General features: G+C 32.8%; 2 protein-coding genes across 2 annotated transcripts; both read left to right on the top strand.

Moving 5' to 3' along the window:
• Window positions 1–6976: 6976 nt before the first annotated feature.
• LOC141696250 (AT-hook motif nuclear-localized protein 28-like) lies at window positions 6977–7510 on the top strand. The gene has a single exon (XM_074500417.1). It carries the CDS (start codon window positions 6977–6979, stop codon window positions 7508–7510), a length of 534 nt encoding a protein of 177 aa, XP_074356518.1.
• Window positions 7511–10687: 3177 nt separating this feature from the next.
• On the top strand, window positions 10688–14319 carry LOC141698543 (DNA polymerase epsilon catalytic subunit A-like). Its single transcript, XM_074503246.1, has 6 exons — window positions 10688–10823; window positions 10957–11061; window positions 11162–11217; window positions 12078–12173; window positions 12708–12908; window positions 14071–14319. The coding sequence occupies exons 2-6, from the start codon at window positions 11019–11021 to the stop codon at window positions 14110–14112; spliced, it is 438 nt and encodes a 145-aa protein (XP_074359347.1). The 5' UTR covers window positions 10688–10823; window positions 10957–11018; the 3' UTR covers window positions 14113–14319.
• The last annotated feature ends 10773 nt before the right edge of the window (window positions 14320–25092 follow it).

Raw genomic sequence — 25092 nt, 5'->3', positions numbered from 1 at the left:
AATTTTTCCTTAGTCAACCATCCACTAATCATACCAAGTGTTGGAAAGTCATTTATTGTCCACATCAATGCTACTTTCATAGTGAAATTTGAACGTGATACTCTATCATATGTTTCCACCCTGTACACCACAACATCTTCAATTCATCAATTACTGGTCGAAGATAAATATGAAAGTCTTTTGTCGGATCATTTAGCCCGAGAATGGGAAGAGGCATAAACAGGTATGGAGCTTTTGTGCACATCGATGGTGGAAGATTGTAAACAACAACAATCACAAGATACACTGTATATTCCCTTGCATGTGCATCTTGAAAGGGATCAAATCCATCATGAGCAAGGCCTATTCGGTCATTCCGTGTTCCTTTTACAAATCGAGAAAATCTATAATTGAATTGTTTCCATTCATCTCCATTAGCTGGATGGCTTAATTGACCCTCAACTGCAGCTCTATCATGATGCCATATCATACATTTGGCAGACTTCTCGGACATGAATAATCGTTGCAGTCTCAATGTAAGAAAAAAATATCTCAAAATCTTCTTCGGAATCAACTTTTTCATAAAATCCTTCTACATCTTGTATCGATCTTCATCACATCTGTCACAATGTATTTTCTCAATATTTTCTTTATAAAATAACATGCAATCATTCACGCAAGCATCAATTTTTTCGTATCCCATGCTCAACCCACTTACTAACTTTTTCACATCATAATATCTCAAGGGCAACTTGTGATCTTCAGGAAACACTGATCCAAAGAATTCAAGTAGCTCATCAAATCCCTTATTATTACAACCATGTTTGTGTTTAAACTTAAGTACCTAACTCACAAATGATAATATTGTGAAACTTGTACAGTTAGGATAAAGTGGTTCAGAAGTAGTATCAAGCATCCTATAAAAACTTTTTGCTGTTGCATTCGGCTCTTCATCCATATTTTCAAAATTATTATTTGCCTCGGAAAAATCTCCAAGCATTTCACGTGTATCATAAAAATCATCAGGGGTGTTATCAATATTCATAGAACTCGTTCCAATGTCAACCCGCGATCGAACACTCTTCTCATGAAAATAACATGTTGTATATGCGGGCATGATGTCATGTCGATATAAATGTAATATCACATCATCGGGATTTTTTATATAAAAATTTCCACATTCATTACATGGACATCTTATTCTCCCCTTTGAATCATCCGTATTTGCAACGGCAAACTTAATGAAACCATCGACACCAATTTTGTACTCTTCCGTTATATTTTTCCTTCCATCAAATCGACGACTCATCCAACTACGATCTGATGTCATCTACAAGATGTATATATACTATAATTAATAATCTATTACTAATTAACAAAACATACCTAAATAAATTCACTATGTGTACAAGATATTTAGTGAACACAAATGAACAATAATTATGTCATTTTTTAAAATTATTTCAATGATTTAATTCAAATTATCTTGTATCAAGCGGAGAAACTTAACAAATATATTAAACTAATTTAGTTTTTAAAGACTACATTTAAATTATTAACAATTAAAATTTAATATTTCATTAAAATTATATCAATTAATATTACATTTATGTGAGAAATAAAAAAACAACAATCATGATAAACAAAGTATAAGTAGTTTAGAAATTGTACTTATTTGAGTAGATATTTGAGCTTGAGATGGAAGGATAATGGTAGAAATTTTGAAGGAAAGGAAGCGGAGATGGGGGAAATGGAAAGTATGGACAAAATCGAGGGGAAGAGGATAAGGCAGTAGCTGTTAATTTTTTGGAGCCTAAATTCCACCATATGCGTTCGCTTTTATAAAATCAACCTTATTCGGTGGATTTTAGAAAAGCAACCACTAGCGGTTACTTTTATTAAAATGACTGTTACATTTTTAATGTTTTTTGGTAATTAATTTAAAAGCGACCGGAGGGTCACTTTTATTTTCTAAATTTCAGGCTTCATTTTGGCAGCAATTTTCCCACCAAATCTTGAAACCTTAAAATCGACCGCAGAAAAATAGGCGGTTGCTTTGGTTAATAAAAGCCACCTACTAAAAGCCACACACGATCAATTCCACCGAATAAAAGCGACCGCTTACAAAATCCACCGATATCGGTCGCTTTTATGCGCGGTTTTTGGTAAAGTGAGATTGACCTTAAAAGCCATCGTTTTTTGGTGGAATTTATAGTAAGTCGCTTTTCTTTGGTCGTTTTTACTCTTTTTTCTTGTAGTGTCATAAGCCATAACCAACCACCATGCTCAATTAACATATAAGAACATATTAGAACACATAATCTGATCTTAACATATCATACCCATCATAATATAATCATAAAAATCAAATATGGAAAAAAATCAGAAAATTTAAAATTAAATTTGATAACATTAAATCACAGATTACAGGGTCTAAACGGCGTCAAACGCCTTACGGACGAGTCGATGATGGCTTTATGCATCAGTTTTGTTCAGACGCTCAATTCTCTATCGAATAGGGTATTCGTTTGCAAAAATCAGACAACAGACCCAGATTTCAGAGAATCTGCAACATCTTATTCAGAATCTGTATCTAATACGATTCTCATAATAAGATAAAATATAAGTCATGTATATATCAATATAGATAGAGATTATATAATCATCATATGATTATACAACTCACATGAATATCTTAAATTCAAACCATACATATACAAACATTTTGTATCAATATCAAAATATAAAAAATCATGTACATTTTTATATATCAAAAATAGTTAAACACATTAACGAATTAAACATTTTCGCAAGTAGCTCTGATGCGATTGAAGGGTTTCAAGCACATAAACGCAACCGAAACGATGTAAAATAAATTAAAACTAGAATAAAATCAATACCCTACGTAGGATCCATGCAAAAATAGATATTTAATTCATAGTAAGAATATTTACTCTGAAGAAGCTTTAAGAGTTCATTAATGGAGGATTAATGGAGTTCCAACCCTTATTGAATCACCACGTATCCCACTTTCACGATCTACGTTCTACGATATCCACACGAACGCTTTTCGTGAAGGATTAATGTGTACTAGCACCCGAAAACTCTATCTCTACCTATCTTCCTCTTTCTCCTTGAACGACTAGTGTTTTGTAAAACCTTGTCTTCTTTATAAATCAGCCCTCAAAGAGTTTATATAGAGAGAAGAATGAGTTTTCCAATTACAATCTAATTATAATTAATACTAATCCGAAATTCCAATTTATTATTTAATTAAGAGTTTAATTAAGTAATTTCTCTATTTTATTTATTTAATTAATTAAATCATACTTTATTAATATCATAAATAAAATAAATTACTTATTTAATTTAAATTCATAATTTAAATTATTTCTCCTTCAAGCTTTCTTTGTGTGACCCTGACAGTGATTATTACATTGACAATAATTTTAATATCTCATATTAAAATTATAAACAATGAGCGACATCTAGTAATAAGTCATTGCTACACAAGTATTTATAATAAAATCGGTGATTCGATTAAAATGTACAATGTAATATAATCTGTTTAACCAAATATTATAGATAAAACTAGAGACATAGTTTAATCAAAGTTTTCTTGATCAATAAATAAATATGATATCAAATTAACATATCACTCCCTAAATTAGGAGGGTTAAATCGTTTCTATATCATTCATATTTCTAATACGATTCATAATATACCCGAAATACACTTTTATCATTATACGGTCAAAAATAACTTTTAATGTAATCAAAGTTCATTAATTCTGGTGTAAAATATAATGATTTCACCATTACATCATTGTCATAGTGAAAATTACTTATGACATAACAGACATATAAAAGCTCACATTAGGTGTGTCCACACCATGTATATTGACATCTGCATGTGTTTTTGATTTTATTATCACTATACATATGATCAATCAGGTGTGATCATGACCGAACACATCAGTCTTAATACATTATTATTCTCCCTTATAATAATACTTAACTAGGGAACTTTATGAATATGGATACTATTGTCATGATCTCATATCAAAGTCACGTACTTAGATATATGAAATTCACATAGCATATTCGAAAGACATTTATTAATCTAATATTTATATAGCACTAAATTAATAATTAATAAATTAAAAAAAAATTGATAGAGAATAAATATTAATAATCCAAATGTCTTAAAATAAAAACATCATTATTTTTGGATCCATCAATTCTCGGCTTCTGGTTTGGATCATGCAAGATACAAGCTATTTCATCATTATTAGCATTGTCACTGGAGAGTTTTTCTCCCGTTGGAATTGTGGAAAGACCTGGTGTGTATATTTTACGGTCACTTATTTTTGGGCTGGGATCATCAGTGGGGAAGCAAAGTTAGTTATGCAATTCATCACTACCTAAAAAAGCAGGTTAAAAAAACTTGAACGTAAATAAATAAAACTTTTAAAATGGTACAATGAACCACTTTATATGAATTGATATTTGACAAAACTAGTAAAAATGAATCATAGTTACATCATAATTTTTCATAACTTAATCAATGGAGGCAAATAACACTCATGTCATGTTTGTTTCATGCTATTGAGTAGGGGTGGGATCCCAATACTTTAAATTTTCCAATCTCTTATTTTTTTTAAAAATAGCAAAAGGTTATATAAGGAATATAATCCTTTAAATTATTATTATTTATGTTTATTTCGTCTAGCAGAGAATAGGATAATAATGTCTTGGAATAGTTGATGCGAGAAGTTATTATTTTATCCATTCTTACAAGTCAATTTAATCCCCATGTTGTAATTCCACGTGAAAAAATATAAGATTGAAAAATTTATAGGACTATATTACAATGCGATACTATCCGTCAAAACAACCATTGGGATAAAATATTAAAGGATTATAGTCAAATCCTACACTTAATTCTTCCAAACAAACATTGATTATTTTATTCACAGAAATAATTTTGATAAAATTAGTTATCCCCCCATTATTATTATACAAATATGGCCTCAAAATTTAAACTAAAAGAGAAGAAAGTGATCAATGGAGAATAACTAAATTTCACTTTGATAATGACCTGACCTAATGTCACTTTATTATTATCATTAGAATTACTAGCCTATAACCCGTGTTATGCAAAACTAATTTTAAAATTATTTTTTCATTAATTTTATTTTCATATCCTCTTATTTGAATTTGTTAAAAAAATTAGTATATTCAAATATATATTTAAATTGATTTTAAAATAAAAATATTTTCAGACCGACTCAAATAATTAGGAAATTAGATAGAGTCCAAGTACATAAGTTTTACGATAAATAAGCTCATATAAATTTCCAAGTAAGTAAGTTTAAAGATGTGTCATTTTGACTTGCCCAAATAGATACGTAGTACATATGTCATGTAAGTAGAATTTTATTTATAATACTTTAGTATATTTGATTTAAAAATAAATAAATAATTAAGTTATGCAAATAGTTCTAAAATTAATGCATATACTACGGGGTCGAAGAATAACCGCACATATCATGTAATATTGCAATTTTAAAAATTAAAAAATTATGGGATTAAATTTTATTAGTCAATGTTTTGGCAGTTTTGTTAATCTACTTGGTTAATAGATTCTACAAGTTATGCAATGTCATGACCCTTGGGTTATAGAACTTGGGTGTGGGGGAAAGACTAAGTTGAGAGTTCTTTTTCGGTTGAGAAAGTCTTTTATTATTGTTGTGGTAGACCTGAAGTAACGGATCCTAAGTAGGATTAGTGTTAGTATAGATTATATTTTTCTTTTATACATATTTTTGAACATCAAACTTTTGGAAGGTGTGAGTTTTTTTAAAAGTTGTTAAGCCACTCAACAAACCAAACCATGTTTTTATAGTCCATAATCCAACTGTTAAATAAAATCTCATACTAAGTGTATAACTTTGAACTCCAAATTCTTTAAAATAAAAATATGTTATTTAGGTCATATTCAAGGCAAAATCATTTTTATCAATAGGTAAGATCATGAACATTACATTTATACAAACCATCTAGTTTAAAATTAGCAGATAATATCTAATTTGTATATCTTGTTTTGTTAAAACCAATCCATATGATATTTTGTTGTGTATTTTATGTTATTTCATGATTTTTATTTTCTTTATAATATCTTAAAAAAAAACTAGTATAAAAGAGTTTTAATGCTATTCACATACATTCACATAATTTTCAAAACAAATTGGATCTTTTAATTATGTTGGTAGTATGTCTTCCACACCAAATAATTATGAGTTTGGTCACTTTGAAGTTTGATGTTAGATCATTTTTGTAAATTGTTATTAACACTTTTATATTCGTATCGATTATAAAATCTCCCATATTTGTAGAGCCTAATGCAGCCAACTAAATTCAAATTTCTTATGATTTAAGTAGTACTCAAGTACTTCCAATTTTTTGAAATACTAAATTTAAAAAGAATGAGCAGTGTTACACTTTTCTAAATTGATTCCAAAAACTGTTATAAAATGACATGAAAAATTAATTTATTCATGGGACCCATATTAAACCTTTGGTCCATATGATTAATAAAGAGATAATTGTAAATATATTGACAAATAAAAATTTTGAATTGGCTTTTGAAACTCTCATATTTCTTTCAAATAAAAATCTCTAACTAACAATATCCAATTAATGACACTATATTTTGTGAGACTAAAACATCACTAGATACTGAATCAAATATTAGAGGTCACCTAATTATTGAATGCTATTGAAATTTTTAATTCAAAATTCAATGATTTTTATGAAATAATTCTAAAAATCTAACTTTTTACAGTTGTATGAATATTTGTTCTTATCAGCATACCACTATTTTTTGTATGATTCTATTATAAAAGGATTTCTTCTGAGACATTTCTTGCACACCTCTTTCTCTTTTCTTTGTCTTCCTTTCTTTCCCATTGCTTATTGAGTAGACCTAGGCCTCCATGGCAAATAACAACGAAAATTCTCTCAATTTACCAGTTTCAGGAGAAATGATCAAAGCTGCAGGTGGTTGGTTTAATGGCAACACCACCGGGAATCTTAGGCCTCGTGGACGTCCTCGTGGATCAAAAAATAAACCCAAAGAAGAAGATATGACTATGAAGCCAGTCACTCTTGTGGTGCCAAATGGAGTTAATATAATGGAGTGGGTCGCGGGCTTTGCCCACTCAAATAAAGTTTGTATTACTGTTGTTGGTGGATGTGGGATGGTTTCACTAGCAATTCTTACCAAACTAGGGTCTCAAGTCCCACCCCAAGAATATAAGGAACATCTTAACCTCATCATTTTTTCAGGGACTCATATAATCTTCCCTTCAATAGAAGGTTCTGTTCCAATAACCTTTTTTAATGCTTTATTGGGTAGAGTGAATGGGGCTGTGATTGGCGGGACGCCATCAATACTGTTCAGCATGGGTGAGGTCCGCTTGAGTGCATTTGTTTTTCAAAATCCAGCGGTCTTCCAAATTAAGCCTTAGTTTCATTGATCTGTCATGTTTAGCCTAGATTTAGGTGAAACATTTTACAAAATAATAAATTCAATCAATGTAATCTCATAATGCTGGACACCCGCTACATTTTACTCTTTTTTTCAGTTTTATGTTAATTTTATAATTATCAATTTCAATTGTGTTGCAATTGTAAGATTGTCTGTTATGTTATTTTAGTTTTAATGCTTGGGTTTGTTGTCTTGAGTATTTGTTAATTATTAGCATAATAATACAAGTGTACTGATTGGGTAATTACCGAATCATTTTATTACCAATTTTTTCTATTAAATACTAAATTACATAGATAAACGCTCAGTTAACCATAATCATGCTTGAAAAGATATTTAAAAAATAAAAAAGGTCAAGAAGTACTTCTTTATAGATGAACTCTTTTTTAGTATTTCTTGAAGTAATATGATGCTTAATTAACCTTCTTAGATTATCATAGTAATGTCATGTTTATAATTATTAAAATTGATTTTAAATGCCACATGTGTGCTTCTAACTTTTATCTACATTTGGATAGATTACATCAATCCCAAAATGTCTAACCTTTTATTTTGTACTCTATAGATCCATGTTAAAAAAGAAAATAGCATTAAACAAACACTACAACAAAATAGGGCATTTACGACGGCCAACTTACGACGGAAAAAAATGCGCGCCCAACTTACGACAGAAAAAAGCAAAACGTCGTAATTATTTACGACGAAACACAAAACAGTCGTAAGTTTAGTATTTTATTAATAAAATTATGCACGACACGATTAAACAAAAGTGAAAATAATTTGATGTTGCGACGATTTAAACATTTCGTCGTAAGTTAATTATTTTTATTAAAATTTTAAATTGAAATTGAATAAAAAATATTTTATCTAAATTTACAACGGAATATTTGCGACGGAAAAAATCGGATCGTCAAATTTACGACGGAAATTAAAATTCGTCGTAAGTTATCAAAGAGGGAAATTTAACTTTTTTCCAAAAAAATTGGTGGGAAAATAAAAATCATTTGAAATTGCGACGATTTGAACATTTCGTCGTAAGTTAAATATTTTTATTAAAATTTAACTTGAAATTAAATGAAAAAAATATTTTCATCTAAATTTACGACGAAATATTTGTGACGGAAAATATTGGAACATCCAATTTACGACGAAAATTAAAATTCGTCGTAAGTTATCAAAGAGGGAAATTTAACTTTTTTCCCAAAATTTGGGCGGTAAATTTGACTGTTCTAAAATTTTGCAGATAATAATTTATGACGGATTCCGTCGTAAATTAGCTCATGAATTTTCATAATTTCAATTTTTAAAAAATATTATTTCATGATCCAACCATATTAATGTCAGCATTTATTTGTTTGGGTGACATTTCAAGAATTTCAGAAAAAAATTAATTTTTTTGGTAAAATAATTTAATATAAAACATTGATCATATCACTAATATATATATATATATATTGTCATCCATACAGTTGAACCGATGAAAAATATTTTTAAAATAATCGAACCACAAATTCAGAACTAAAAACTAGTTAGTTGTCCTAGTCAAATTGTTGTTTGACTCTTAAAATGTCAAACCAAATAAAATTATTTTGATATTAAATTTTGGTTATATCACTAATATATATATCTATTGACATCCATACGTTTAGATTGTTGAAAAATATTTTTAAAATAATCGTAACACTAATTCAGGATTCAACACTAGTTAGATGTATTAGTCAAACAAATGCTTGACTGTTAAAATGTCAAACCAAATAAAATTATTTTGATATGAAATTTCGGTTATATCACTAATATATATATCTATTGACATCCATACGGTTGGATCGATGAAAAATATTTTTAAAATAATCAAACCACAAATTCAGAACTAAACACTAGTTAACCGTCCTAGTCAAACTGATGTTTGACTGTTAAAATGTTAAACCAAATAAAATTATTTTGATTTGAAATTTTGGTTATATCACTGATATGTATATCTATTGACATCCATCCGGTTTGATCAATGAAAAATATTTTTAAAATAATGGAACCATAAATTCAGAAATAAACACAAGTTAGCCGTCCTAGTCAAACTGATGTTTGACTGTTAAAATGTCAAACAAAATAAAATTATTTTGATATGAAATTTTGGTTATATCACTAATATTTATATATATTGACATCCATACGGTTAGATCGTTGAAAAATATTTTTAAAATAATCGAACCACAAATTCAGGATTCAACACTAGTTAGGTATACTGGTCAAACTGATGCTTGATTGTTAAAATGTCAAACCAAATAAAATTATTTTGATATGAAATTTTAGTTATATCACTAATATATATATCTATTCACATCCATATGGTTGGATCGTTGAAATATATTTTTAAAATAATCGAAACACTAATTCAGGATTCAACACTAGTTAGCTGTACTGGTCAAACTGATGCTTGACTGTTAAAATGTCAAACCAAATAAAATTATTTTGATATGAAATTTTGGTTATATGACTAATATATATATCTATTGACATCCATACGGTTGGATCATTGAAAAATATTTTTAAAATAATCGAAACACTAATTCAGGATTCAACACTTGTTAGCTGTAATAGTCAAACTGACGTTTGACTGTTAAAATGTCAAACAAAATAAAATTATTTTGATATAAAATTATGGTTATATCACAAATATATATATATATATATATATATATATATATATATATATTGACATCAATACAGTTAGATCGTTGAAAAATATTTTAAACTAATAGAAACACCAATTTAGGATGCAACACTAGATATGTGTACTGGTCAAACTAATGATTCACTGTTAAAATGTCAAACCAAATAAATTTATTTTAAAATTTAAATTTAGGTTATATCACTAATATATATATATATACATATATATATATATATATAAGTATTTACATCAATACGGTTGGATCGTTGAAAAAGAGATTTAAAATAATCGAAACACTAGTTCAGGATTAAACACTAGTTAGATGTACTAGTCTCATGCTTAACTGTTAAAATTATTCAGCAATTTAGAATAATTGAAAATATAAAAAAAATGAATATTATTTTATTGAAAGTATAAATATGTAAATATTATTTAAGTATAATTTAATATATATTATAAAAGATTTATTTGGAATAAATCGGGCGGTCAAAAACGTAAAAAATCATGGTGTTGTATCAATCTCTCCCCGCTTTCTTTCTCTCTCTCTATTCTCTCTCTCTTTTATCTCAAGACGCCGCCGCCAAGCCCTAGCTATCTCAACACTCTCAGATCTACACACAAGGTTCAATTATTCTATACACAATTATTTTGTATATATATCTTCTCTTCAATTTAATCCTAGAGTTCTCAGATTTTGATTTCGATTTCAATTCGCGAGCTTATATATATCTATGTATATGTGTATGTTTATGTAGGATGGGCGAAAACAAGGATAACGACGCATACGAAGAGGAGCTTATCGATTACGAGGAGGAAGATGAAAAAGCTCCCGACTGTCACCTTGGCTAGTCGGTTAAAAAGTAAGAATTTCGATTTTATGTTTGATTTGAATTTGGATTGAGCTGTTTGTGTGATTTTGAATTCTCTTATGCCTCTTTCTTTTCTCATTTTTCCACACAGTTTTTCTCATCTTCGTTCTTCTACTGATCTCCCTACCATTGATTCTTCTTCATCAGGTTAGGTGCTTCCCCAAAATCCCTTGTATATACTCCTGTTTTATTAAATGTTGTTTAGGCGGGACTTAACCTCTACTCGAAAAAGACATGTGAATAACATAATATGGATGTTTTGTCTTCTTTCTTCTGTTTGACATAGTTCTAAGTTTATCAACGTAGTAGATTCTACACGCACTGAAATTAGAATGTAGTAGATTATTCTATAGAATTTGTATTATGCTATAGAAATCACTTGATTTGAAAAGATATAGTATTCTCAAAAAAAATTAACATAAAATACTAGTTGGAGATACAAAATGTCAAAGTATATGTTACAAGTGCTCGAAGACAAAATAATGAGCAGTATTCCCCTGAGATTACATACAAAGAACTATAGAAGAGACTAGAAAGGATTATTAAAATTTAGTTTTAAGTTTTAGCTTGTTATCTCTATTGGGAATTATAGGCTATGTATATAAATATATTTCGCCTAGTCGGTACAAGAATTAAAAGACTCGCACACACCGCTATGCATCTAGTGAGGCTTGAACCCTCTACCTCTTAGCCACTTGGAGACTTAGGAGAGTCGTAAAATCAACACTGTATATATGTCAACTAATGAGGCTCTGGCCCGTAGATGATAAATGATAGATCAGTTATGCTATAGCTATGCACAATAATATATTGTGTATAACTGTTTGTTAGCTTTTCTTTTATATTCTTTTAAGTGGGTCCATATTATACAGAAAAATTTTCTATATGGTGGACTATTGTGCATCTCTCATTGCCCTGCACTTGAATTACCATATTTCTGATGTGTTTGTGCTGGCAGATTCTTATATGTTTTTGTTTTGGTATTAAGAGTAATCTCTTCATTGCAGGCTGAGCTTTTCGACAAATTCCTTCACGTATCGACCTTAGAGGAATGTTATGTTGCGGTTGCTGCTGTTGCCAATAGATGGCTTGATCTTCTGGATGTATGTAAAGGAAACATCAAGGCTACATGTGTTTGCAGGGATTATATAATCACTAGTCTTCTAGAAATTGCTCTTATGTTGTCATAATTAACCCTTTAAATTAATCTTAATGCTTATATACACTATTTTCGGCTGCATTCAATTTCACTGAGGTTGACTAACAATCCAACCCTGTTCATAGGTGGTATAAATCCATGAAAATGAACTAAAATTGGAATCAACTTTAGTCCACATGATAATTCAGTACAAAATCTACTTTAAAGTCGGAGCAAATAGGTCAATATTCCGGAATAATATTTTATTGCTTTAAACACTTACTATTTGAGATACAACCATTGATACACGACGAAGTATTTAAATTTTGTAATTTGATAGATGTTTATGTCGAGAAAGGGCATGTTATGTACTTTAATATTGTTGTAATTAATTCCGATCACTGTTCTTAGAAACCAATTATAATATTTCCTACTATTTAGTCTTGGGTACCCAACATAAGGGTATAGGAAAGTAACTTTAAGTTTCTATCATTTTCAGAATCAAGGCAAAGACATTGCAGATAGCGAGTTGCTCGATTATATATCGGAATCAAGCACAATGAGCAAGTCCTTAGCAGACTATGGGACTCAGAAGTCATGTGCTGTAACCACAGCAAAACGACTTGCTGACTTCCTTGGTGATGCAATGGTGAAGGACAAAGGATTGCGTTGTCAATATGTTGTTGCTTGTGAACCAAGGGTATGTATATCTTCTAGCTAGCGAATGGATTTATTATTATTATGCATCAAATGTGGTTGTTCCAAATGAATAATAATTTAATTAAAAAAGACATAGAATATTTATACTCATTTGATATTGCTCTTTTAATTTAAGATAAGCCTAATGGAAAATAAAAAGGTAATGACAACCAAGTTGCTGGCCTTTGAGCAGAGGCCATGCACCCTAGGTGTTACATGCATTATGTTTTCTGAAACATGTTTGATGATGGCCATTTTCTATATTATATAGGCCAATTCTATTTGATGCTATTCAGTCTTTTGGTCCTAGATGCTCTTTGGGTGGAGTTATCATTTTGAAATGATCTGATAGTTATCTTTCTTGGGAGGTACCTGTGATTGAGACATTTCATACCTTAAATCATTGGATCATTTTGAAGATTTAACCACTTAATTTAATTTTCAATTATATCATTCAAAGAATTTAGCAAATAATGGTTTGTTTTGGAATGTTTTTTTGCTGTGATATTCTGAGTAGCGAGATAGTACAGAGGAAGAACTAAGATCGGATCAATCCACAAATGTTTGCATCCAACTAACGGGGATAGCCAGAAGTTTTATTTCAAAATAGATGTTTTATCATATTGCATGACTGATTCTTATATTTTTATTGCAATATTGTACACTATCAAATAAAAAAATATATAGTTGTTCATAGTGTACTGCAACGATCAAACAAATTTAACAATATAAGTGTTATACATCAAACTTTTCCTGTGGGAGAGATTGGTCAAGTAATTACACATTTGAGAAATACTATAACAACAATTTATTCTAAAAAATATATATTCTTATTAGAGGGGTAAAATTGGGAAAATAAAAGGGGTGATTACTTTTTTGTAACCAACCATTTGACAAGGTAGATTCTTATTAATACTGAAGAATATATGTATTTTCATGGAGGAAACAAAATTTTCATTTAGTGATTTGACTTTAAATTGATCTATGAGTATTTAATTTGATTTTCTTTTTAAAAAAATATGATTTTTAATTGGGCTTATCTTTACTTGTAAATTTATAAATACAAAAGTCTTGCTTATATTTTTACTTGTTAGTCTTTTTTTATGTTTGTTGGTGCCTTTTACGTGGGGCAAATGTAATATATTATATTTTCATTTTTGTAGGTAGCATTTCAAGGAAAGATGGGTTTATGTATTTGGCTTTGAGAAGAAAAGAATTGTGTGCAACGTACAACCAATTGCTCAAGGACATTATATTTTTGTTGGATTTGTTGGCTTCAACTTTTGTCATGTATTGTACAGATCAATATGATTTTGTTAGTTGTAATTTTAATTTTTTTTATGTATTTTTTTGTACTTATGATGTTTGAATATTATTCCAATTATAGTGAAATAATATGAGTTCTTCCAATAGTTTTGATTGCTTTTCGTTTGTATTTTATGGAATTTAAATTGGAAGCCGAAAATGGCTGGAAACTGAAAATTGAAAATTTGGCTATTCTGAAACTACAAACTTACGACGGTTGTTCATCACATATTCCGTCGTAAGTTGGCTTTAACTCCCTGTCGGAAATTACTAATTTACGACGTATAGTTGCGTCGTAAATTTATGTTTTATTTTACTAATTAGGAAGGTGGGTCTCACAAGAAAACATCCGACGATTCTGCCGTCGTAAGTAACTAACTTACGACAATATTTTCCGTCGTAAGTTCATAACATACGACGATATTTTCCGTCGTAAGTAGATTTATTATTTTATTGAGTATATGGGCCCCATCTTCCTAATTTGCGACGCAATTTTATCTTGGGACGGAAAAACGAACTTACTACTCGACCAAAAACGACGATTTTTTTCCGTCGTAAATGGCTCAATTACGACGATTTCAGTTCAAAAAAACCGTCGTAAATGGTCAGATTTCTTGTAGTGAAATTGATATTCTATTTACCAATACATTAAAGATAAAATATATAATAATTCATTTTTTACAAAACTAACATGTGAATGATGGCCCTCACTGCCATCTGGCACTGACATGTCAGGTCGTGGGCCAAGCCACATCAGATGAGGCTCGAAACATGGGCATTAATCCGGGTCTTCAACGTAGAACTTACCAAAAAAGTAAATAGCGATCACGAATATTCCGGCAGTTTTGGTTGCGGTCCTTATCCTGAATATCAACTGATTTTGCTCTTATTATGGTCAGTATGACCGTTGGTAAAGGTTATGTTTCTTATAGTATGGATTTTTAGTTAAAAATACTATTCAATGTTGTATCTTGATGAAAATATAAAAAAATTCGTTAATTCAAAATTACTAACAATTTTAATAAGAGATGTAATTCCGCTAAATCAATACTATTTGATAAATTTTTGTTAGTACTCTATTATTAATTTTTATTAAAATTATTTTATTCATAATAATAGGATTAAACACATCTTCGAATATCTTTTACTTTTTAATTTCCCTGAACATGGAAATTAAAGGATGTAAAAAAGGCTTTGGTCACTCTGAATAAAATGAATGGCAACATGAACTCAAATGTGCATAATGTTCGTGCTGCCCTTCATGATATATTCAAAACAAGCTTGCACTTACTGTGCTAATCCTATGCTAATTCTTGAAGAAAAACTGCATCAAAAAATCTTGAGATGGTGCTTGGTATTGAAGAAGCAGTTCTTAGGGAAGAAATTCCGAATTAAGTGGTTCAAAATTGATGATAGAAATAATAGGTTTTTCTTCAATCAAGTCAAAGCTAATTGAAATCAAAACAAGATCATGGCTCTCCAAAATGATTGGGGAGCAATTGTGTTTGACAAAAATCAAGTTACTAAAGTTGTTAAATTTTTTTAAAATTCTATTAGAGCCCAGGATATCACTGATAATTTTTACCTTAATGACATATGTTGTAAAACTATTTTTGAGAACCAAGCCTTGCTTGCTTATGCTCCAGTCAATCATGCTTTGATCTACTCCACTTTCAAATTTATGTGCCGTAAAAAGGCTCCAGGGCCTGATGGATTTAATGTGAAATTTTTCTTGTCAACTTGGGACATAGTGGGGGTTGATTTTTGTAATGTCATCACTCACTTCTTTGATACATGCTTCATGTCTAGAGGTATTAATTATACGAGTATTGCTTTAATACCGAAGGTACACACTTCTACTTTTATCACAGACTTCAGACCAATGTCTCTGTATTCTATAGCATATAAATGCATTGCCAAAATCATTACAAATAAACTCCGAATGGTCCTTCCTAGCATCATTGACATCTCTTAGTCTGCTTTTATTAAAGGCAAAAGGATTTCTGATAACATACTGATGGCGCAAGAGTTATTCAGAGGCTACACTAGGACACGGGTGCTCACAAATGTGCTTTTAAAATCGACTTACACCAATCTTTTGACTCAATAAGATGGAACTTTATAATGAAAGCTTTAAGTCAAATGCACTTTCCTGAAAAATTTAAGTGATGGAGTTTTGAAAGGCTACTTTCCTCGAAAGAAAGGATTAAGGCGGGGTGATCTCATGTCACATTATCTTTTTGCTATTTGCATGAGTGTGCTCTTATAGTTGATTACAAATGCCCCAAAACTTTTAAAATTTTATTTCAAATACAAAGGTCTTAAACTCACACAACTCTTTTATGCGGATGAAACCATATGCCAACACAAACTCTGTTCTTTAGGTGGTCTGAAACCATATGCCAACACAAACTTTGTTTTCTTCTGTAATTGTACCAGTGAGGAAATGAACTGGTTTCTCGTGATTACGGTATCCCGGTTAAAATTCTTTCAGCTAAGTTTTTAGGTGTGCCACTCTTATCTTCGAGACTTTGCATCAACAATTGTGTTCCACTGATAGAAAGGATGAAATCTCGAATTTATCCTTTAATAGTCACTTTGCTTTCTTTAGCTAGAAGAGTTCAACTTGTTAAAGCAGTTATGTTCTCATTATGTTCTCTATGCAGTGCTATGGGACCGACCCCTTCCTCCTTCCGGTAGTTGTTCACAAACAGATCCAATCGATTTTTACTAGGTTTATTTTGAAAGGTGACATCTCCAAGAAAGGAGTAGCATGTGTTGCTTTGGAAAATATTTTTCTCTCTTATAATGAATGAGTTATTGGCCTTAAAACGATAAAGACTGGAACAAAGCCCAAATTCTGCATCACCTTTGCAAGGTGGTTGGAAAACACAATTCCCTGTGGTATAATTTGTTGGAATTTATTTGAAACTTGTAATTTTAAATATGTTTAGTTTTATTTGATCAGTTAACGTAGGAGCATGTTTGATTCAGTATGTATAGACGTGGAGAGTTTTTAGGAACTGCATTAGAGTCATGTAAATGTAGGAGTTTGTTTTGTAAGTGGTTCCTTGTTTATAGCCACTTAGCTCTACCAGTACTAGGACGTTATATATGTATTGCTTCTTCTGAAATAAAAGAACAGAGGACTTCCACGTGAGTTTGTTTTCTCTGCAACAAATAGTCTAAACTGCTTGTAATCATACACTTAACCTGGGATTTAAAAGTAGAATTGGTATCAGAGCCATTTTAACGTTTAATGCCCAAGTGCATGCCTAGACCAATGACGGAGACAGCTAAACTCAAGGAAGGTGGTATAGGGCTGAGCTACCCGATGTTGGCTAGAAGCCATTACACTGCTTGGTCGATTAAAATGAAAGTTTTTATGAAAGCACAAGGAGTGTGGGAAGCTATAGAAGCCAAGGGGAAAAGCACGAGTACGCATGTTATTGACAAACTGGACAAGGTAGCTCTGGCAACCATATACCAGGGAATACCTAAGATATCTTACTCGCAGTAGCCGAGAAGGAATCATCTAAGGAGGCCTGGGAGGCCATTAAAACTATGTGTCAAGGAGCGGATTGTTTGAAGCAGGCCAAAGTACAAACACTCAAAAGCGAATTTGAGTCCTTGCACATGAAGGACACAGAGACGCTGGATAATTTTTGTTTAAAGATCAATGGACTGGTCGCGAACATACGGTCTTTGGGAGAAGAAATGAATGAGAGCTATGTTGTGAAGAGGCTGCTACGTGCGATGCCATCCAAATTCTTGCAGATAGTCTCAACTATTGAGCAGTTTTGGAACATTGAAACCATGTCTATTGAGGAGGCGGTAGGCTCACTCAAGGCACATGAGGAGCGTATGAAAGAATAACCAGAACCAGTTGGTGGACAAATGCTATTGACAGAGGAGGAATGGTCAAGAAGAGAAAATAGTACGGGAAACTCTTGTTAACAAGGGAGGAATGGATTAACAAAACCCGTGGAAGAGATGGAGGTCGAGGACCTAGAGATAAGAGCAAACCGAGATGCTATAATTGTGGAACCTATGGTTATTTTGCTGCAGATTGCAAGAAACCACGAAGGGAGAGGGAGCAAAAACAAGAAATAAATATGGCCCAAATTGAAGATAACGAGCCAGCACTTCTATTAGCAGAATACAAGAAGGAAAAAGGAAATTTGATGCTACTAAACGAGACAATGGTAACACCAAAATTGGGAGTAAGTGCAGACCGTTCGGAGTCAAATCTCTGGTACCTGGACAATTGTGCGAGTAACCACATGACTAGAATTCGATCAAAATTCTGAGACTTAGATGAAAAGGTGACGGGTAAAGTGAGGTTTGGAGACGGTTCAACTGTTGAGATTAAAGGAAGAGGATTTGTAGTGTTTTCTTGCAAGAATGGAGAAGAACGCACGCTTGATGAAGTATATTATATTCCTATGCTCTGTAATAATATTATTAGTTTGGGTCAATTATCTGAAGCAGGGAATAAATTAGTGTTGAATGGTGAATATTTGTGGGTACATGATAAATTGGGAAAATTACTCATGAAGGTAAAGAGGTCTCAAAATAGGTTGTACAAACTTATCGTTGAAACTAGTAAGCCTGCTTGTTTGCTACTTAAATCAGATGAATTATCTTGATTATGGCACTTCCGTTTGGGACATGTGAATTTTCAATCATTGGCCTTGATGCAATCCAATCAAATGGTTGAAGGATTTCCAAATTTCGCACAACCTAAAGGCGTGTGTACATATTGTCTAATGTCTAAACAGGTCAGAAAATCATTTCCATCCCAAAGTAAATTTTGTGCATCAAGAATCTTGGAACTCATACATTGTGACCAGTGTGGCCCCATCTCTCCTGAGACTCTTGGTGGAAACAAGTATTTTATGCTACTGGTTGATGATTATAGCAGGATCATGTGGGTATATTTCTTAAAGAATAAAAATGACGCACTAATTGCTTTTAAGAGGTTCAAGGCACATGTCGAGGATGGACAAGAAAAATGGATAAGGAAACTCAGAACTGACCGAGGAGACGAGTTTTGCTCTCAATAATTCTCACGTTTCTGTGATGAGAATGGCATAAATCGAAATTTGACTGCTCCTTATTCCCCTCAACAGAATGGAGTGGTTGAGCGTCGAAATCGCACTGTGGTCTCAATGGTGCGTAGCTTGCTGAAACAAATGAATTTACCATTGACACTATAGGCAGAGGCAGTTCGTTATTCTGTTTATTTGTTAAACAGGCTTCCAACTAGAGCAGTGTCAGGAAGAATGCCATATGAGGCATGGAAGGGAGAAAAACCGAGCATGGGACATATATAAGTTTTTGGATGCTTGACTCACATAAAGGTACCTGTAGTCCACACCGCCAAGCTAAGTGACCGAAGCATGAAGGTGATACATCTGGGAAATGAACCAGGTACTAAAGCATACCGTTTGTTCGACCCTGATAATAGAAAAATTCTGGTAAGCAGAGACGTGATATTCGAGGAAGAAAAACCATGGGCATGGGATCAACAACGAAGCAGGGAACCTGATCAGACTGTAACATTTTCTATTGATACCCCTCATATATAATTAAATGAGGAAGGTGTCGAGGAATCAAGCGAGGAAGAGCAAACTGGAAGTGGGTTCAGTGAAGGACAGACTGCCACTTCACAGTCACAGAATGGTACACATGATTCAGACGTTGAGAGTTCGAGTAGTAGCAGTAGTGCGCCAGCAAAGTTCAGGTCTCTTTTTGACATTTACAATGACACAGAGGAGGTCGAGTTGGATGATGAGTTACTTTTGATGGGAATTGATGAACCAAAAAATTATACAGAAGCAGCAAAAGAGTATAACTGGAGGCATGCCATGGAAAGCGAAATGAACTCTATTGAAAAAAATAACACTTGGAAATTGACCGAGTTGCCTTTTGATCGTAAGGTAATAGGATTAAAGTGGATATACAAACTTAAGAGAGATGCTAGTGGAAACATTGTGAAATACAAAGCACGTCTCGTCGCTAAAGGATATGTACAAAAGCAGGGGGTGGACTTCGATGAACTTTTTTTCCCGGTTAGAAGAGTAGAAACCGTACGGTTATTGTTGGCATTGGCTGCAAAGAACAACTGGGAAGTTCATCATTTGGACGTGAAGACGGCTTTCTTGAATGGTGAAATTTATGAAGAAGTCTATATAGCACAACCAGAAGGTTTTGTGAAGAAAGGTGAAGAGCACTTGTTTTATAAACTGATTAAGGCCCTCTATGGTTTACGACAAGCACCACGTGCTTGGTACTCGAAGCTGAACAAATCTCTTGAAGAACTTGGTTTCTCTAGATGCCCACACGAGTATGCTGTCTACATGAAACGGGAAAAAGGTGAAGCCATAACTATAAATATTATGAATATTATGAATACGATCATGAGATTCTTGTGTTTATGAAACACGTAATTGAATATGAATTTTCAATATTGAGAGAAAGGATGATTCTGTCAACAACAGATTTCTATCTGTAAGAAAGGGTTATTAAGTGACGCCTCTTGACAATGCTCCACCCGATCTGGGAATCATCTGATTATCGATTATTGATTTGAAATATTTAATTTAAAAGGAAGAATCTCTTTATAATATGATTATGATTGTAATGTAATATAATCCCTCTAAAATTAAATAATATCAAGTGGTAATTGGTTAATGACACAACGGGCTTGTGTCGGTCATAGCCTTCCAACATGGTAGAAAGTGGTTCTTATTTTTAAATCATTGTCGTTTCGTGCTACAGCCGAGGTCTTTGATTTCGAAATAAGAAATACTTATCTATTACATAGAGATGTGTACATTGCATTAGAATCTAAAGGTCGGTACGTGCTGTAGCCGTGGGCCGTTGGTGACTGATTCAATTGTACGAAATGTTGGGTTAGACTTGACTTAAAATATTGAGTTTGTCATGCCACAGCCATGACTCAATTATTCAAGAGGCTAAAGTTATATTAGGGAATAACATAAGATATAATTGACAAGAGTTGTCTGCCTATTGAAAATTACATGACGTTTCATGCCACAGCCGAGTTTGTGTGATGGAATGTAGGATCCCTATTCTCATTAGCATTATGAATGCTTAATTTTCACTTAGGGGGTTGAATAAATTAGATAAACTAGTGGGAAACACTTATGAATAAAGACCCGATTCATATAGTGTTTTGAAATGAAATTGAATATTTGCTATGTGTTGTTATATGTTTATCATTTAGAGATTTACTATATTCGTCATATCTTCTGCACTATCACTCCGAAGCATATTAGATGCTCACAAGTTGACTGGTCCTAATTTAGCTATTTGTTTTCACTGTAACAAGTTGGGGCACTGGAAGAGGAACTGCAAGGTTTACCTTGCAGAATTGAAGAAGAAGAAGGGTAGTAAGACTACCGCTTCTGATTCAGGCATGTTCATGATCGAAGTTAATGTGTCACTAGGTCAAACTTCTACTTGGGTATTAGATACCGCCTGTGGTTTTTATACTTGCAATTCGTTGCAAGGACTAAAGGGAAGTAGGACTCTTGAAAAAGATGAGGTGATTCTACGTATGGGCAATGGAGCAAGGGTTGCGGCCATATCTATAGGATCATTTAGTTTACATATGCCTACGGGAAAGACTATTATTCTGAATAATTGTTATTACGTTCCCTCTATTGTGAGGAATATTGTTTTTATCCCTATGTTGGATTTGGATGCTTTTTCATTTATTATTAAGAATAATGAATGTTCTATCCTTAGAGATAATGTTCTTTATGGATGTGGTATTATAAATAATGGTCTGTATGTATGTAACGTAGAGCATGATTTACTTGAGATTGAACAAACTAATAAAAGAAAATGAGATGATGAAAATTTGACCTATTTATGGCACTGTAGGCTAGGTCATATTAGTGAAAATAGACATCGGACATTGCATAAGGAAGGGTTCCTTGACCCCTTTGATTTTGAATCATATCCTACATGCGAGTCTTGTCTATTGGGTAAAATGACCAAATCTTCATTTAGTGGACATTGAGAGAGGGCTGCAGATTTCCTAGGTTTAGTACACACAGATGTACGTGGACCAATGTCTACGCAAGCCATGGGTGGATTGTCGTACTTCATTACTTTCATAGATGATAGATCTAGATTCGGATATGTGTATTTGATGAAACACAAGTCTGAAGCCTTTGAAAAGTTTAAAGAATATAAACATGAAGTGGAGAAACAAACCAAACACAGTGTTATAACTCTTCGATCAGATCGAGGTGGTGAATACTTGAATGGAGAGTTTCTAGATTATCTCAAAGAAAATGGTATAGTCTCCCAGTGGACTCCTCCATATACTCCACAGTTGAATGGGGTATCTGAAAGGAGAAATCTAACTTTGTTAGACATGGTTTGGTCCATGATGAGCTATTCAAATCTTCCAGTATTCCTATGGGGTTATGCATTGGAAACCTCAGCATATTTACTGAATAAGGTGCCTTCCAAATCTGTTCCTCAAATACCATATGAGATATGGAAAGAAAGGAAACCGAGTCTTAAACACGTTAAGATTTAGGGATGTCCAGCTTATGTCAAGATTGTTGACCCAGATAAGCTGGAATCTTGATCCGTAAAATGTAATTTTGCGGGATATCCTAAAGAGACTTTGGGGTATTACTTTTACACCGATCATCGGGTGTTTGTCTCCAGACATGCTACCTTCTTGGAAAAGGAGTTTATCCTTGAAGGAAACAGTGGGAGCAAAATTGAACTTGATAAAGTTCAAGAAGCACAAACTACTACGGATCACGTGGAAACACCAGTTCAGACTGAACAACCTTCTGTGGAACAGCCCATTCATAGGACAGGGAGAGTGTCTCGCCAACCTGAGAGGTATTATGGCCTTGTCATCGAGAATGACAATGAGTTGTCAATCATTGATGATGACAACCCTGTGACCTATAATGAGGCTATGAGTAGTGTTGACTCAGAGAAATGTCATAGTACCATGAAATCCGAAATGGAATCTATGTATACCAACCAAGCATGGACTCTGGTTGAGGCGCATGAAGGTGTTAAGACTATTGGGTGCAAGTGGGTATACAAAAGAAAGATTGGAGCAGATGGCCAGGTGGAGAGCTATAAGGCCAGGCTCGTGGCAAAAGGATTCAAACAAAGGCAAGGGATTGACTTTGATGAAACTTTTTCGCCTGTAGCCCTATTAAAATCAATTCGGATTTTGCTTGCGATTGCTGCTTACTACGACTATGAGATCTGACAAATGGATGTGAAAATGGCCTTCCTCAATGGGGAACTTGAGGAGGAAGTGTATATGACACAGCCAGAGGGTTTTCTTTCCAAGGGAAATGAACACCTAGTGTGTAAGGTACTGCGAACCATATATGGTTTAAGGCAAGCTTCTCGTAGATGGAACATCCGTTTTGATGAGACAATCAAAGAGTTTGGTTTTATAAAAAACATAGATGAACCATGTCTCTACAAGAAAGTTAGTGGGAGCGCGGTAACATTTCTTTTATTGTATGTGGATGACATATTTCTTATAGGAAATGATATACCGATGCTACAATCAGTCAAAGTATGGCTATCAAAGAACTTCACCATGAAGGACTTGGGAGAAGCATCCTACATTCTCGGTATGAAGATCTATAGAGCTAGATCTAGAAGAATGATAGGTCTTACCTAGGGTACATACATCCAGAAAGTGCTTAAAAGGATTAGCATGGAAAACTCCAAAATAGGTCTCATACCGATGAGCCATGGAGTGTCCCTTTCCGAAAAAATGTCTCCTAAGACACCTGAGGAAAGAGAGCGTATGAGTAAGATTCCTTATGCTTCAGCAATAGGATCTATCATGTACGTGATGTTGTGTACAAGGCCTGATGTTGCTTATTCAATTAGTGTGACGAGCAGATATCAGTCCAATCCAGGTGAAGACCACTGGAAAGCAGTGAAAAACATCCTTAAGTACTTGTGAAGGACTCATGACATTTTTCTTGTTTTTAGTGGGGAATCTGAGTTGAAAATAGAGGAGATGTCAATGTCGAGGGAGTTGACACACATAACAACATAGCAGACCCACTCACAAAGCCACTTTCTCAGAGTCACTTTGATCGTCATAAAGACAAGATAGGTATTAGATACCAGAGTGATTTGCTTTAGTACAAGTGGGAGATTGAAAGAGATATGTCCTAAGTCCAATCATGAATGAGGATTTAGGAATAACTTTTATTTAATCTGTTTTGATTTCATTGATATTAATAAAAGACTTGTTTTGTTTTTATCGCGAGCTCTATCTATTTAAATGTTTAAATAGAATATATCACAGTTTAGAGTAAAGCTTTTATGGATTGTGATGAGATCATAATAATGAGACCTAAAAGATGATAACTTTAAACTTAAATAGTTCCTGGTCGTAGGATTACTAACTGGTAATTAATAATCCACAAAGATCGGTACATACTATGTTTGCTTCATTATGAAAGGATGTCTATTCTCATAGACATTTGTGTGATGACACTATAGCTAGTATGTAGGTGCTTATTATAGAATAAGTTAACTGAACATGACTCACACAGCTGAACAACTGATGGAGTTCACTCACGTGTCAGCAGTTGTTCACATAGTGATAGTTGTACAAGTATCCTTAGACTTGAGGTCATCATAGTCATCTTGTGTACACTGAACTATGCTTTGGTTTAGTTCATAGTCTCAAGGGACAATTATAAGGGCTCCACTGGGTATAGGAATTTGTACACGAAGATAGTGTATGATCAATAAAGGATCTACCCCTTCTAGTATAGGAAGAGAATGTTGAATGCTGATCCACTTATGTTAGTTCACGAATCTCTGGTCAG

This window comes from Apium graveolens, chromosome 11, assembly GCF_009905375.1.
Source record: "Apium graveolens cultivar Ventura chromosome 11, ASM990537v1, whole genome shotgun sequence".
In the NCBI taxonomy this organism is placed as follows: domain Eukaryota; kingdom Viridiplantae; phylum Streptophyta; class Magnoliopsida; order Apiales; family Apiaceae; genus Apium; species Apium graveolens.
The sequence above is the reverse complement of the archived record's forward strand: the minus strand, read 5'-3'. Positions and strand labels throughout refer to the sequence as shown.